The sequence below is a fragment of the Cebus imitator genome, unplaced genomic scaffold (assembly GCF_001604975.1).
Source record: "Cebus imitator isolate Cc_AM_T3 unplaced genomic scaffold, Cebus_imitator-1.0 Scaffold662, whole genome shotgun sequence".
In the NCBI taxonomy this organism is placed as follows: domain Eukaryota; kingdom Metazoa; phylum Chordata; class Mammalia; order Primates; family Cebidae; genus Cebus; species Cebus imitator.
Genome location: NW_016107977.1, coordinates 585986 through 602925, shown reverse-complemented (window position 1 = coordinate 602925; position 16940 = coordinate 585986). Strand labels below are relative to the sequence as shown.

General features: G+C 43.6%; 1 protein-coding gene across 1 annotated transcript in view; it reads left to right on the top strand.

Moving 5' to 3' along the window:
- The window catches only part of OTUD7A (OTU deubiquitinase 7A), a 153680-nt gene that overhangs the window by 72716 nt on the left and 64024 nt on the right, over nt 1-16940 (top strand). The window contains exon 5 of the mRNA XM_017518205.2: nt 15971-16150. Coding sequence (XP_017373694.1) covers nt 15971-16150 — 180 coding nt within the window. The remainder of the gene's footprint in view (nt 1-15970; nt 16151-16940) is intronic.

The window sequence follows — 16940 nt, the reverse complement described above, 5'->3', positions numbered from 1 at the left end:
TGATGTAGTACTCTCCCCCTTTCCTGTGAACTGAGCTGCAGTGATTGTTATTTCTCTTCTGGATCTAGCCACCCAGCAAGTCTACTTGGCTCCAGGCTGGTACTGGGGGTTGTCTGTACAAAGTCCTGTGATGTCCTAAACCATGTATGGGTCTCTCATACATCAGCCATGGATACCAGCACCTGTTCCAGTGGACATGGCAGAGGGCATTTGAAATGGACTCCGTGAGCATTCTTAGCTTTGGTAGTTTAATGTTCTGTTTTTGTGCTGGTTGGCCTCCTGCCAGGATGTGGCACTTTCCAGAGAACATCAGCTGTGGTAAGTATTGAGAGGAACTGGCGGTGGATGAGACCCTAGAACTCCCAAGAGTATATGCCCTTTGTCTTCAGCTACCATGGTAGGTAGGGAAGGACCATCAATTGGGGGCAGGGCTAGGCATGTCTGAACTCAGACGCTCCTTGGTCGGTCTTGTTGAGGCAGCTATGGGGAGTGGGGGTGAAGTTCCCAGGTCAATGGAGTTATGTTCCTGGGGGGATTATGCTGCGTCTGCTGAGTCATGCAGGCTATCAGGGAAGTTGGGGAAATCCAGCAGTTACAGGCCTCACCCAGCTCCCACACAATCTGAAGGGCTGGTCTCACTGCCACCATGTTTCTGCTAACAGCACCGAGTTTGTTTCCAGGCAGTGGGCAAGCAGAGCTGAGAACTTGCCCCAGGCTACCCACCCCCTAATTGCAAAAAAAAAAAAAAAAAAGGCTTTAGTTCCTCCCCATCCTGTGGAGTCTGCATGCCAGATTCACACCCTCCCCTGAGTTCTGGCCAAGAGGCCCTTGCCCAGTTCAAATTATTACAAAGTTCAGTTGTAGACTTCCTTTTCCTTGTGCCTGTGAGACTGGCCCCCCAATCCCTGTGATGCCAGGCAGGAACGGCCTGCTTGGGGGTCCAGGGAGCTCCCAGGGCCTCTCCCGCTGCTTCCTCTACCCCTGTATTTCGTTTAGCTCTCCAAATTGACTCAGCTCCAGGTAAGGTCAAAAACTTCTTTCACAAAGTAGACCTTCACTTTCCCCAGTGGAGGTGTGTATTCGGGGGCAGAGGATCTTCCTTTCCCGCTTCTGCAGTTTGGACACTCACAGTATTTGGGGTGTCTCCTGGGTCCTGCAGGAGCAGTCTGCTTCTTTCAGAGGGCCTGTGGGTCCTGTGGGGATTCCTGGTTTATTTCTGCAGCTGTTCTGGAGCTAAAATTCTGATGCAAGCCTCCGCACACTGCTCTATTCATCCGAGCTGGAGCTACAGTCTAGTCCTGCCTCCTGTCCACCATGATGAACCTCTCTTTTAAAATATCGCTTCTGTACCATCCTGTCTATTCTTCCTTTCTGGGACTCAATTACAGCCGGTCATTGACTTATTACATTTCGACTTTCAATTTTTCTACCTTATAATGGGTGTATTGGGCATTAAATGAATTTTGTACTCACAGTATTTTTGACTTAGGATGCGTTTGTTGGGCCCTAACTCCATAATAAATTGAGGTGCTTCTGTGCATGTGTGTTGAAACTTATGCCCCTTTTCCATGCTTATGTGTATGGTCTTGTGCTTTTATCTCTTACTCCACACATCTACCTCCCACTGTGTGCCTGTGTATCTGCATGTCTGTAAGTCTGCTTCAAACTGTATATTTTCTTCTGAACTTATCTTTCAGTTTATTTATTCTCTTTTCTTGATTGCCCAGTCAGCTCTTAACCATATGCACTGAGTTCTTATTTTTAGTTCGTCTATTTTTCAGTTCTAGACTGGACTTATTTTTATGTTTCTCAATTCCCTGCCAAAATTCTTTAACATCTACATATTAAATATAATTATTTTAGACTCCAGTCATGCATCACTTAATGATGGAGACACATTCTAAGAAATGCATTGTTAGGCAACTTCCCCATTGTGCAAACATCACAGAGTACATTTACACAAACCTAGATGGCATAGCCTATTACACACCTACGCTATATGGTATAACCTATTGTTCCTAGGCTACAAACCTGCACAGGGTTGTTTGCATCCAATAGTACTGAATATTAAGTGCATTTAATAAAGATTTAAATTTAACAAACAGGCTTTGTGTGAGCAACAAGGCCATTTTATTTCTTGCTTGGGTGCAAGCCGGCCAAATCTGAGAAAGGACAGGCGAAGCAGGTAAGGTGGGAATTGGCTTTATAGGTTGGGGTAGTTTTTTGGGGGTGGGGGTGTTGCCGAGTAAGATCAGTTACAGTGGTGGGGGGTAGGGGCAAGGAGTATACATGACCACAAGTTCAGTTATGATGGTGGGTAGGGGTGAGGCCGAAGAGCAGTTAAGATAGCAGAATGGGTGAGAGGTATTCACATTATCATAAGAACAGTTACTATGGCAGGGTTGGGTGAGAGGTATTCACATTATCATAAGAACAGTTAAGATGGCAGGGTTGGGTGGGGGGCTTGTCTGGGGAAGCTCTGCTGGGCGATCAGGGACAATGGTGAACACAGGTGGGGGGGTGGAAGACAATCAGCCAAGGCAAGCAGGACTTCAGACTTTCAGCCCCAGGCTTGCATATGGAGACCTGACACACAGCATGTTACTGCACTCAATACTGTGGTAATTGTAACACAATACTAAGTATGTGTGAATGCAATCTTATATAAATATAGGAAAGGTAATGCATTGCACTAGAACATTATGACAGCATTACCGTCACTAGGCAATAGGAACTTTTCAGCTCTGTTTTAATCTTATGTGACTGCTAGTCAGTTTAATTGAGTCTTGGATATTACATATTAAGATTTTGAGATATAATTTTAGGCGATGGGTGATTTTTTTCTTTCCTGAGAAAGTGAACTCTGCTTATTTTAGGCAACTGGGGTGGGGACATTAGTAATCTAAGACCACGTTAAGCCAATCAGGTATTTAAGTAATTTGAAGCTGGACTTAATTCCCTACTATGGCTGCTTTATTTTTAGTTTGCTCCGACTCTTGGGGTACAGCCCTTCAAGTTCCCAGCCGAAAGCCTGGGGTGTTGGCTGAGGTTTGTTTTTCGTTGAGGGCCCTGAATTTTCATTTCTGTCTGCCCAGATCTGTAAGACTTGTTGAAAGGTCTGTTCAGCTTCTCAGCCCCTCAGCCACTGCCTTTGTCACTGGCAGTATTCCCTATGGGGAAGTGACTGCAAGTGCTACTTTGTCTCTGGTCTCCAATCCTCTCCTACTTCGTAGCCTCAAATTCCTCACTGCCTTTATACTCTCTGATGTCATCAAGCAGTTACCTTTCTTATATTTTGCCATGTTTCCTAGTTATTCCAATGTCAGTATTGGTGTAAAACAGTCTACTCCACCATTTCCAGGAGCAAAACTCCCCGGGGCAGTCTGAATTTATTTACTGTGCTATCACTGATAAACACTTAGTTCAATGCTGGAATAAGCAAACAGTAGTTTTATGTATGAAAATTTTATCAAATAATTCAAAACTGATTTATATCATATATAATGTCAGCATTTTATAACTAATTTTGAAATAAAATATTATTACTAAACTCACACATTGAAAAAAGTATTTGTAAATATTACCCATTTAATGTCCAGAGGGCATCTGGTTTTGCCAATTAAATAAAGGGCTGCTGACTTCCAAAACGGAAGTCATGCATTAGACAGTTAATGTGGCAGATGTTGACATCGGTTTTGTAGTGTTACAGTTTATGCAGATGAATTTGGTAGAGGATGTATAATTCCACTACTGTCTGACTCAATACATATTTGCAGTAAAGGCATTTTTTCAACATCATGAACACAGATTATCTGCCATTGTTTACATTCCAATAGTCATACTAGAAAATCCTGTTAACTTTGTTATTTATCTACTTTCTGACTAGTTTATTTTAAACAACTCCAAATGCCGCCAGTACTAAGAAGTGACTCCCATGTTGGGAATGTAACATTTTTCCAGGTCTCTACTTTTGTGCACGGTCGCGTGCGTGTTCGTAACGGAGACCTCCGAAACCTACCTCAGTTCTGCACCACTTTGTCTCTCCCTCCACTGAGGCTAAAGCGTACCTGCCAGACCTTTGCACATGAAGATGGTAAAATAGTTAAAGTTTCACAACAACCCTGCATATCTAGCCAGAGTTATTTGTGTGAAATATAGGTTCTTCCGCATTTACATTGGGCCAAAAATTGCACGCAAAGAGCAACTCTGACGGGGATGTGAGGCCACATGCAAGTCACTGGATCCAAACCAGAGATATTGGTTGAAGGTCATCTAGCTGTTTAATTTTGGTTAAGGTGAATGAGGTTTGTTTTTAATAATGTTCTTCTAAAATGGAAACGGGACTCTTAAGAGTATACAGACAGGCCTGTTGATGCTGCCATTTGTGATTCCCCCCAGGCTCCAGCAGACATGGTTCACTGGTTGGAATGGGAGCTGTGTCCCTTGTCACTCCCTGTCCGCGGGCAGAGTGGCATAGTCTCCCCAGTGGCTGGAGAGAGGGTGTGGAAAGAGCAGGGCCTGCTCAGGAGCAGAGAGGCCAGCTCTTGCATGTAGCACTGTAGCGATGTCACAGGGATGCAGTCACTGGAACTGCTTACATAACCAACAGTATGTGTGGCCTGAGGCATTGATTAAGCCATTTAAGAAAATAAGTCTGAAAAAATAACTGATTGTTCTCTGCTTTAATCAATTTGTTCCATGATTGCAGGCCATAATGGAAAGTGAGCACAGAGGCACTCCCTAACAGCTTTGCCCAATAGGAAGCCCCTCATAGCCAGGGCAGTTTCCATGCTATTAGTTGAAGCCACCCCCTGCCCCACCCATTTAGGATGCAGGTGCAGAGGCCACCAAGGAGAATCAGCCATCCACCTACCCCAGAGGGCCCAGGGTCATGTTTCAGAGGAGAGCAACTCAGGTGCCAAACGCCAGTGGCCCCATGTGACCGGATGTGTGGCCGCTGTCCCCAGTGCACCCTTGTGTGTCCAGAGCATCCCCCACATTCCTCTGATGCAGGATCCTTGATGTCTGTGGCTGTGCTAGAGGGAGCCAGAATGATGGAAGGCCTCAGGCTGTGCACACACAACCCAACACACACCTGCCACACAACATGTCTACCACCCATTCCCCCCGCACACCCACACGCACCCATTCCTCACGGCACAGAGAAAGTTCTAACTCCCACCCAAAATGCAAATTCTCTCATCAAAAGCAAACTAAAATCAAATATAAAAGCAATGAAACAGACAGCTGTGGAAGGCCCTACTTTGTCCTGGCTTGGCCATGCATCCTAACTGCACTGCACTCACAGCAGGGACTTTGTTCCATCCAGCACCTCCCTGGCTGCTCTGCTCATCATACCTCTTGCTTGCAGAAGCTTCTGGCTCCCTGGTGGCTCACTTAGACCCAGAGTCTCAGGCAAGACCTCCTTTCCAGTCCCAACAGCCAGCCTGGACCCCAGAGCACAGAGGTGAAGGGCACAGCTTTGCCACAGGCCCTGAGCACACTTGCCCATCTTGTTGAGCTTCATGCCTGACCCTGTCCTGGAAGTCCTCCCCTGTCCTCCTGAGTGGGAGTGACAGGTTGTCGTTGTCTTCTGACCCACTTCTCTCTGGCCATATGCATGAGCCAATTACTAACTCATTGTACTTTATGTAAAGACGCTGCTCTAGCAGCTATTTGCAAGTATTTTTGTGAAGCAGCTGAATATAGTTTTCAAGTGAAATCTTAGGACATGCCCACATGTCAAATAGGTGGAACTGCCCTGGCCAACTCCAGGCAGAGACTCTGAGCCTCCTCTGCCCTAGGGTCAGCGTCACCACCACAGAACTCCCAGGCTCTCCTGGACCAGGCTTCCTTGGTCATTACATAAACCTCCGAGACCACTCAGCCCATCTCAGCCCTGGCCATGAAGGCAGGAAACACGCTACTCTTCCTGACTGAAAGCTGGAAAGTGTCCACTGCTTTTACTCATAGCCACAGCCCATCATCAGGAATCCTGCTAGCTCCCCTCAGAATCCCAGCAGCCCCTCTATGGGGGTCCACAGCCCAGGCTCCATGCCCCTGGCCTTGCCCACTGCTTTCTACTTTGCAGACAGCAACCAGGGAAAAATGTAAAACAGAAGTCGTTCAGTTTTTCCAAAATAAAGAAGACTGGGCAGGATGGGGGCACTGCTGGAAGCTGGCTGGGGTTACACTGAGGACCTAGGGGAAGACAGTCCTGCAGAGGAGAACTGGAGGGCTTGCAGGGCCTGACATCCAGCCAAGGTGATCAGGTAATGTGAGCATACACACAGACCGTATATCCCAGAACAGGATGGAGTCCAGAAAGAGGCCTGCACCGAGGGCAAGGGAAAGAAAAGGAAGTTTTTTCAACAAAGGTGCTGAAACAGCTATAAAAAAAAAAAAAAAAAAAAAAAAAAAAACAACGGAGGACCTTGACGCTCTCCCTCCTACCATGCATACAAATTACTTCAAGGCAGGTTGTAGGCCTAAATGTAAAAACAAAACCTAGAAAGCTTCTAGAAGACGGCATGGAGGGAATATCCTCAGGAACTTGGAGTTGGCAGACATGTTTTAGAGAGGCCAGAAAAGGACTATGAAAAGGAAAACAAATGATGAATTGAATTTCACCAAAACAAAAAATTTCATTTCATCAAAAGACACTTAAAATAAATAGGCTGGGCACGATGGCTCACACCTATAATCCCAGCACTCTGGGAGGCCAAAGCTGATGGATTGCTTGAGCTCAGGAGTTTGAGATCAGCCTGGGCAACATGGCAAAACCCTGTCTCTACCAAAAAAATACAAATATTATCGGGTATTATAGCACATGCCTGTGGTCCCAGCTACTTGGGAGACTGAGACAGGAGGATTGCCTGAGCCCAGGAAGCAGAGGTTGCAGTGAGCCAAGATAATGCCACTACACTCCAGCCTGGGCAACAGAGCAAAACTGTGTCTTAAAAATAAATAAAATTAAATTAAATTAATAGGTAAGCCACAAACTGGGAAATAATATTCATAAAACATGTATCTGATAGAGTACTTGTATCTAGAATGAATAAATTACAACCACAAGTTAATTATAAAAATACAAACAATAAAAAAGTGAGCAAAAGACTTAAAAACAGAAAAGAAGAAGATACATGAATTACCAGTAAGCACATGCGAAAAATTTCATCAGGCAAATAGAAATTAGAACCACAATGAGATATCACTGCACACCCACCAAAAAAAAAAAAATTAAGAATGCTGACAATACCAAGCATTAGAAGGATGTGGAAAAATAGAAGTTTCAAATGTTACAGAGGCAAAATAATAAAACCACGGTGGGAAACAGTTTGGTGCCTTCTTACAAAATTAAAAATACATTTAAGCCTTTGACCCAGCAATTCTACTCTTGGATATTTACTAAAGAAAAATGAAAACATATGTCCACAAAAAGACTTTTACTGAAATGTTCACAGCAGCCTTACTTATAATCACACAAACCTAGAAGCAGTGTGAATATCCCTTAGCAAGTGAATAGATGAATTCACTGCAGTGCATCCAACAGTAGATAGTACTCAACGGTAAAAAGAAGCAAACTACTTACTGATGCACGCTGCAACACAGATGAATCCCAGAGACCTTATTCTGAGCAAATGAGGAGAGACACGGAAGACACTTATTGCATGATTCCATTTATATGGAGCTCAAGAGCACAGGGGCTGTGTAGAAGACAAGATGTCCCTCAAGATTCCTGTTCCCCGACATTCAGCCAAACACTGCTCTGAGTACCACTGTGAAGGGTCTGTAGATGGAATTCAGGTTGCTCATCAGGTGACTTTAAAATAGTTCATCCTAGATTATCCGGATGGGCCCAAGGTAATATCAAGGGCTTTTAGAAGCAAAAGAAGACAGAGGGCCCTGAGAGAAGAGGAAGAAGAGGTCACCTAGGTTTGAAGTATGAAGATGACTCCATCAGCCATTGTTGTCTTGGGGATGGAGAAAGGGGCCACAAGCCAAGGAACACAGGTGGCCTCTGGACACGGACAGTGACCTCCAGCTGACAACCTGCAAGGAAACAGGGACTCGGTGCTACAGCCAGCCGCCTGGAATGGGGTCCTGCTGCACCCGTATGAGGCTGTAAGCTGATTCTCTTTCAGGCCTCCAGGAGGGACTGCAGCCCCGCTGACACCCCTTCAGCCTTGTAAGACTCAGAGCAGGAGAAACCAGCTGACATCCACCCTACAAACTGTGAGATAGTAAACTTGTGCTGTTTTAAGCTACTACCTGTGTGATACTTTGTAGGAAATGATGCCAGAGGGACTAACTGGGAGGGGCATGGGGCCATCTGATGTGATGAACATGGCGTAACCATGATCTACTTGATCTGCTTGACCATGCTAGTGGTTACATGGATGTGCGCACTTGAAGAAAAGTTCACCCAGCTGGGCACAGCTCTGGGCATTCATTACCGTATACAAATTATCCAACCATAAAACAGAATAAAACCCTGTCATTTGCAGCAGTATGTATGAAACTGGAGGTAACTGTGTTAAAGTGAAACAAGGCAAGCACAGAAAGACAAATTTTAAAACTTAATTAAATGAAAGACTGTGGGAGCAATTCTGCAGCTAAGAATCTCCTAGTGGTCTGGTCTCTCCCAAGATAAAATCTTGTGCTTTTACCACGGCCCCACCCTGCCCACTCCAGGCACAGTCTTCCCTGTCCCCGGCACTGATAGGCTCTACAGCCACACAGGCCCACAGCACAGTTTGATCTTGCTGTTCTAATGACCAAGAATGCTGCCCTCCAAATAGCCACAGCACTCCCTTCCTCATTTCTTCAGTGTCTGTCCTGAAGTCATCTTATTAGGTAACTATTTGGTGCCTGAATATTAAAACAGCACATAGTAGGTGCCCCCTGAATCTCTGATGAATGCTTGAACATGGCTCCTGGGTGGACAGAGTCTCCTTGAGGAATGCAGGTCCTTGGAGGATGCAGCCTCCTGGGAGGATGAGTCCTCCTGGGTGGACAGGGCCTCACACAACACAGTGTGTTCTGTACCTGCACCGAGCCCTGTCACCACTCTCACCTGCTTCTCCTGGGTACTCTGCCTTCTCCACAGGCAACTTGGGGAGAGGGGCACAGGTGCTGTTCACCCAAATCCTGATCCCTCCGTGAGTGGACGATCCACCAGTATTTCATCGAATCTAAACAAGCAGGAAATATCCTAGGACAAGCAGCCTTTCTCTGGCATTTGTGTGGGCTGGTTGGCCACCCACGCCAGCTGTCTAACTGAGCTCTGAGCTTGTTGACCTCCTTGGAGTGGCCAGTCCTCCTCAGGGCCCACTGGCTCCCCAGGGAAGGACCTGGGCAGGGTGTGCAGCCCGGACCCCGGTGGCTTGCAGCAGGCTCCACTGCTAACCCTGGGGTACACAGACACTGGGAAGGAAGCTAGTGGACTTCCTGGTAAAGTAAGATGGAAAGAGCTAGAAGGCTTTCTTTAGAAGTGAAAAATTAAGCTCCTCCTGGAAGCCAGATTGGAAAACACCCCAGAGACATGAAGTGATTTATTTCTCATATCTTCGGGATTTAGTTTGATTTCAGTTTTTAAAAGGTGCCTCGGGAATTTTAACTGAAAGGAATGGATTTCTTTCTTAAGTACCGTGCAGATCTCAGAGCCAGGGTACAAAATCCCTGGTAAATCCCACCTGAGAAGGCTGCTGCCAGTCTCAGCAAAGCATGCTTTAATTTTCAGGACTGAATTCATCTTGACAGTTGGCTTCACTGTCTTTGAATTTTTATGAAAACCAGTATTTCTATTCTTTTTTAAGAACCATTTTAATATTAAAGGCCAGGAGACCTCACTTTAGTGAAAGAAGTTAATGTTGTTGCTGATTTCAGTAAGTAGCTTTTTAGGCTGTCTAGAAAGATGATGGGGCTCAGGATGATGGGGCTCAGGGAGAAGATGGCCTTGCAAGTGAACTCTGGCTTTCTCCAATGTGACGTTTTATTCCCACAGGGCCCCACCTGCACTGGGGCAATAGTGGAAACAGTGTTGCTTACACATGGGGGAATAGCAGAGAGTGGGGCTGAGTAGAAACTAATACTGCCACTGAATTCATTTATTTCTCTTTAAAGTCAAGTTGAATTTTTTAAAAAAATTCATCTGACACTTAGAAATGAAATTATATATTTTCTAAAAGTCCCCCCGAGGGACTGTCATGTTGGTCCTCTCTGGTCCTGCCCTGCAGCGCAGCCCCACTGACCTTCTGTTGTATACATGAGCCAGAGGTGGCCTCCGTGTCCCTGCCCCTAGGCTGGTGGTTTCTTCACTACAGACCCATTTGCTGAAAACCTGCCAGCCCCAAACTCAAGTTTTCACATATCCAGTTGTTTTAAACATAGACCAATTATAAGCAGAGTTTATGCCACAGAGAGCCTGCCAGCTTTGCATCCCGCATGAAACCTCCCCACCACCCACTACCCACTGGTAAGATAGAGCCTTGTGCTTGTAAAGCCCCAAGCCACTGCTGCCCTCGGAGTTCTCTGACCCTGAGACCCTGCTTCTGAGTGACATCACCTGAACACGTGTCTCAGCCTAGGCTTTCTGGTGAAACAGAACCAATTGATGTATGTTCTGTGTGCAGTCATGTCCCACATCATGACTTTTCAGTCAGTGATGAACTGCACATTCAATGCTGGTCCCATAAGATCACAGTGGAGCTGAAAAATTCCTATCACCACATGACATTGTAGCTGTCATGTATTTGTGGGGATGCTGCAAATAAGTCTACTGTGCTGCCATTTGTATAAAAGTCTAGCACATACAACTGTGTCCAGTACATAATACTTGATAACAAAGGACTATGTAATGGGTTTACCTATTCACTATACTATTTTTATCATCATTTTAGAGTGTATGCCTTCTACTTAGATATTTTTTTAAGTTAATGCAAAACGGCCTCAGGCAGGTCCTTCAGGAGGTGTTCCAGAAGAAGGCCTTGTTGTCATAAGAGATGACAGCTCCATGCACACCCTGCCCCTGAAGACCTAATGGTGGGATAGGATGCAGAGGTGGAAGACAGTGATACAGATCACCCTGACACTGTGTGGGCCTAAGCTAAGAACAAATGTTAAATTGTTTTCTAAAAAGATTATAGAATAAGAATATAAAGTAAGAGAATATTTTTGTGCTGTTGTGCAATATATTTGTATTTTAGTCTAAGTGTTGTTACAAAAAAGTCAAAAAGTTTTAAAACTTATAAAGTTGTAGTAAGCCAAGTTTATTATTGAGAAAGAAAAAATTAAATAAATTAATATAGCCTAAGTGTACAGTGTTTCTAAAGTCCACAGTAGTGTACAGTAATGTCCCAGCCTTCACATTCACTCAGCACTCACTCACTCACTCGCTCAGAGTAACTCCCAGTCCTGCCAGCTCCATTCATGGCAAGTACCCTATGCAGGTATACCATTTTTTATTTTTTATACCATATTTTTACTGTACTTTTTTCATTTTTAAACATGTTTAGATGCACAAATACTCACCACTGTGTTACCGTTACCGACAGTATTCAGCACAGTAACATGCTGTGTAGGTTTGTAGCCTAGAAGCAGTATGTTCTATCACAGAGCCTGGGGGTGTAGTAGGCTCTGCCATCTAGGTTGGTGTAAAGGCACTCTGTGATATTCGTGCAATGATGAAATCACCTGTTGATGCGTTTCTCAGCAGGCATTTCCATTGTTAAGTGGTACATTACACATATGGATATGTGTAACATGCACACATATCCATACATGTTTGTATCTGTGTGTAAGCATGTACACGTATATTACAGAGAGAGCTGGGCAGAGAGACGGACCTATAATAAGGAATTGACCCATGAGGTTGTGGAGGCTGAGAAGTCTCACAACCTGCAGTCAGCATGCTGGCAAACCAGAAGAGCTGAGGGTGTAAGTTCCAGTGGAACTAGTGGTTATATAAGTTTACCTTTACGTAATATCCTGTGCCCCTTTTCCTTTAGACAATATCAGTTTATTCCCTATATGCCTCAATAAAACAGGCTTTTATCTTCTTCCTTCATCCTCCCCCTCTCTTCTACCATCTAATTTAACCAATATTATGTCTTTTGTCTGTTCTTATTGTTTGCTCTTCTACTATTAAATATGCTTACATATACATATTTGACCTGTCAACTGTAGTTTTTGTTGTTGTTGTTGTTGTTGTTGCTGAGACAGAGTCTCACGCTTTCGCCCAGGCTGGAATGCAATGGTGCAATCTCAGCTCACTGCAACGTCCGCCTCCCATGTTCAAGAAACTCTTGTGCCTCAGCCTCCTGAGCAGCTGGGACTATAGGCGTGTGCCACCATGGCCAGCTAATTTTTTGTATTTTTAGTAGAGACCAGGTTTTGCCATGTTGGCCAGCCTAGTCTCGAACTCCTGACCTCAAGTGATCTGACTGCTTTGGCCTCCCAAAGTGCTGTGATTATAGGTGTGAACCACTGCACCTGGCCTGACTTGTCAACTGTAAACATTATTTTTGCACTCTCATGTATTATAGCTGAGGCATTGCAAATTTATTCTGCTTTCTAAATTCTACCATTTTTGTTGATTGTGTCATTCTCATTTTGAGAGAATATTGATATTCTTCTTCATCACTTGTATCTTTATCTTTACTTTTCCTTAGATGTGCAGTTAAATAAACTTACTGCTGCCTGACTGCTCCTTTGCCAAACTCTTGTTCATCTCTTGATTGGCTGGAGTTCATCCTCTAGTAGTTTTCTCAAAGAGTGTCCATTTGAGAAATGTTTTCTGAACTATTCATGTTTAAAATGGTTTGTCTACAGCCTTTATACAGAAAAGAGTGGCCTGGATGGACATAAACCGTTCTTAGCTCATATTCCTTTCTTTCCTTCAGTATCTTGTAGATGTGGCCCTATTGTCTTTTTGGCATTGAATGTTGCTGCCAAGAAGTATGTTGTCAACCTGATTTTCTTTCTTTTTTGCTTACAGATTTTAAAAATTCTTTTTATCTTTAAAAGATGATAATTGTAAAAGGATATATGTTGGTATTGACTATACTAGAACAGTTTCCTTATATACTGTATATACTTTAAATACATAAAATCAAATATTTCATGAAGTTTGCTTTTTTAATTAAGGTTTTTAAAATTTGCTTTCCTCTTCCATTATTTTCAATTTCTTATTTGGGGCTTCAATTATGAGTATGTTGGATTTCCTTTACCAATATTCTATATCTAACATTTTTATTTATCCCTATGTTTCTTTATTTCTGTTTTATTTTGTCTACTTTATTTTTTATTTTTATCATTCTTACTATGCTATCTGTACTGTTTTCTTTTTTCTTCCTTATAATTTAACTTCATTTCTAAAACAGTTTGACTCCTTTTTCCTCAAGTTTAGTCAGTTTCTGTCACATCCTCCTGTGACTTCATGTATATCTGGTTTATAGTCTTTCTTCAGCACTATGATACTTTTGTACTAAATTAAAGCAGCACATCACATCACAACAGTAAACTGTACTAGAGGTTGTAGTTATTACCATGAAACCCATGCCTGCCAGTAATTCAATAACATTGTTTGGTGATAATCAGAAATACAGGTATCCTGGAAGAAAAACTTCACAGGCAACTTCCTCAATCTTTGAATTCTTTTGTTAAGGTCTTCTTCCACACAGCTATACTGTCTTGCTGCTTGGAGGAACTATTCCTGGAAGAAGGAACAGAGTAAGCAAATACAGAAAGATAGAACAACAGGAACATATTTTGAAGATCTGCAGGAAAAAAGTGAATATTTTTAGCTGTGTGTATTGCTATCCAAAATAAATTAGAATTCTGAGCATATAGAATTAGATGAGAATAGAAATTGGATAGTCAGCTAATATCTGCCATAGTCAAATATTTGGCTTTAAAACTTACAATCAAGCTTATTTTCTTAGAGATGGACTTAATCTTCAAAGGAGGGTGTAAATTAAGAGAAAAGAAGAATAAGAAGAAAAATAGTGGGAATTCATGTGTTCTAAGGGCAGGAAGAGGCAAAGGAACCAGTGAAGGGACCGTAGAGTATCACAGGATACAGGAGAAGAGGAGCTGTGAAAACGTCCACGTTAGAGTCAGGTCTCTAGTGCCCCCCCAATGGACATCATGGCCTTAGTGTGTTTGAGAGATGGCATTAGTAACAGTTTAATGAGAACCTCACAGAGTATAGGTAAGTCTATGGAGAAGAGAGTAGAACCCAGCAGTCTAACGCACTGGCAAGGTGGAGATGGAGAGTGGGGATCCAGGTGAAGAGGGTAAGCCCTGGTTATGGAGGGCCATGGTGGGTGGGCAAGGTAGAGTAGGAGGTATGTCAGCAGCCAGAAGCCATCATGCCCAAAGCTGGGTCAGGTTCAAGGGAACAGTAACGCCAAAAGCTTAGATTTGAATCAAGGCAGATCTGTATTTGAATCTCAGCTCCATCACTTACTGTCCATCACTTACTCAGAGTTTAACCCTGAGTGCTAGAAGTTAAACATAAAACAAAAACCTATAATTAATTAGAGTAATGGTAACTACCATGTATTAAGTGCTTTCCATAAAGGAAGAACTTTACAAACACTATCTTCTTTTCTCATTTAACCCTCCTAAGAATTCTCATTAGATGGATTGTGTTATCCTGATTGTACAGGAAGGAATATAAGGTCTTGTGTAATGAAATGATATATTTACCATCAGAGAATTCATTAGAAGGGCTCAAAACCAAACTCTAGAACCTGTGTTCTTGACTGTTTTTCTGAGTATCCTGGCATCAGGGACATGTAGCCTGTGGCTGCTCCAGTCTTCCAGCCTCAGGTTTCATCATGGACCTCTGCGCCTTTTCTTCTCATCCTTACTTGATGTCACATCTGTTGGAGTTCCCAGTAACTTAAAATGGAAAAGATGAGAGAGGAGCTTGTTTTTATTTGCTCCTTAAAATTAAGGCTACGTTTTTAATTATTTGATTTCTTTTTAAATTTTTTTAATTTTTAATTCTATGAATACATCATAGTTGTACATATTGATGGGGCAGATGTGATATTTTGATACAAACACACAGTGTATAATGATCAAATCTGGCTCATTGGGATATCCATCAATTCAAACACGTATCATTTCTTTACATTAGGAACATTCCAAATCTATGCTTCTAGTTATTTTGAAATATGCAATAAATTATTGTTAACTATAGTTGCCCAATCATGCTATAGAATGATGCCTAAGTGAATCAGATGCAGTGTGTGACACTCCTTCCTGCTGTTACAAGCACACTGACTCTCAGAGTCAGGAATCGGAGTGCCATGCTGCCTCCAACTCCCCAGTGTATCTGTGCCTTGTGCTGTGAAGTGCCAGTCCAGCACCCGGTGTCGGGATGGGAGCCCTGCTGACTGCATACCCACACTGGGCACACCTGCCCAGCCTGCCATCGTGCCTGGTGCAGAGCCTGAGCTCAAAAGCCTACCTCCCACCAAAGCTGCTAACAAGAGAATCCCTCCCAAGCTTCTGCTTCTCTCATGTTAAACTTAAAATAAAAAGTAAAACTCTGAGCAAAAGTCCAAAGAGACTTTGAGAATTATTTCAATTCATTTCTCTTTAATTAATGCTTTGCTCCCCTCAGAGAGCAAGCTCTACAACTTGATTTTCAAAGGGGGATATGGTAATAAGGAATGCAATGTTTAGAAATGTGTGTGTGTGTGCGTGTGCTGTGTTTAAACCTAAAGGCTCTAAGACTATATAGTCACATATTTTAGATGGACATCACTTATGGGTGTGAAATTCTACTTTCAGAGATCATGGAGAAGGCCATTTTTCCCCTTTGAAAAATGAGAACTACTGGTAGAAAATTCATTAGTTTATGTCCTAATGAGAAGCCCTTTTTGTCACGGTTCTTGTCTATGAGTAGACCATTATTCATGCATTCATATTGTCACCTGTCATTTCTTGTCCACAGGCAAAAACTGGGACTTGACAGCCGCTCTGAGCGACTATGAGCAGCTCCGCCAGGTGCACACAGCCAATCTGCCGCATGTGTTCAATGAAGGGAGGGGTCCCAAGCAGCCAGAGCGAGAGCCACAGCCTGGACACAAGGTGGAGCGGCCCTGCCTGCAGAGGCAGGACGACATTGCCCAAGGTACCGCTGAGGGACTGAGCCTAGGCACCGCAGCTTATAGGCGGGTTGGGTGGAACAAAGCATGATGGGGTCATCACCTCCCAGATGCAGGCAAATTGGACTCTCAGTACCTTCTTCCTCACACTGTGCTGAGATGGCTTTTGTTGCTTCTGCCCATGGCTCCAGCCTCTACCTCGGAAAAGTAGAAAAATGAGTCTGACTTCCTAGGACTCCAAAAGCCCATGAAGTGAGTAAAAGCCAGCATTCCCCCTGGTGTCCTGGTTTTTCCAGACCAAACATCTCTAGTTCTTTCCTTTTTTTCCCAAGTAACACAGTCTCCAAGTCTGTTCAGTGTCACGTTTCTTATCCCATGCGCTCCATATTCTCTATTCTTTTTCTTCATTTTGAAAGTAAGATGGCCAGGCGCGGTGGCTCATGCCTGTAATCCCAGCACTTTGGGAGGCTGAGACAGGTGGATCACAAGGTCAGGAGTTCAAGATCAGCATGGCCAAGATGGTGAAAATACAAAAAACTTATCCAGGTGTGGTGGCAGGTGCCTGTAATCCCAGCTACTCAGGAGGCTGAGGCAGGAGAATCACTTGAACTTAGGAGATGGAGGTTGCAGTGAGCCAAGATCACATGCACTGCACTCCAGCCTGGGCAACAGAATGAGACTCTGTCTCAAGAAAAGAAAAAAAAGGAAAGGAAGATATGCTTATTATAACAAAGGAAATAACACAAAGATATATGAGGAAAACTTAAGAACACTCTCCTCAACACATCCCAGATCTCACCAGTGTAATGACCACAA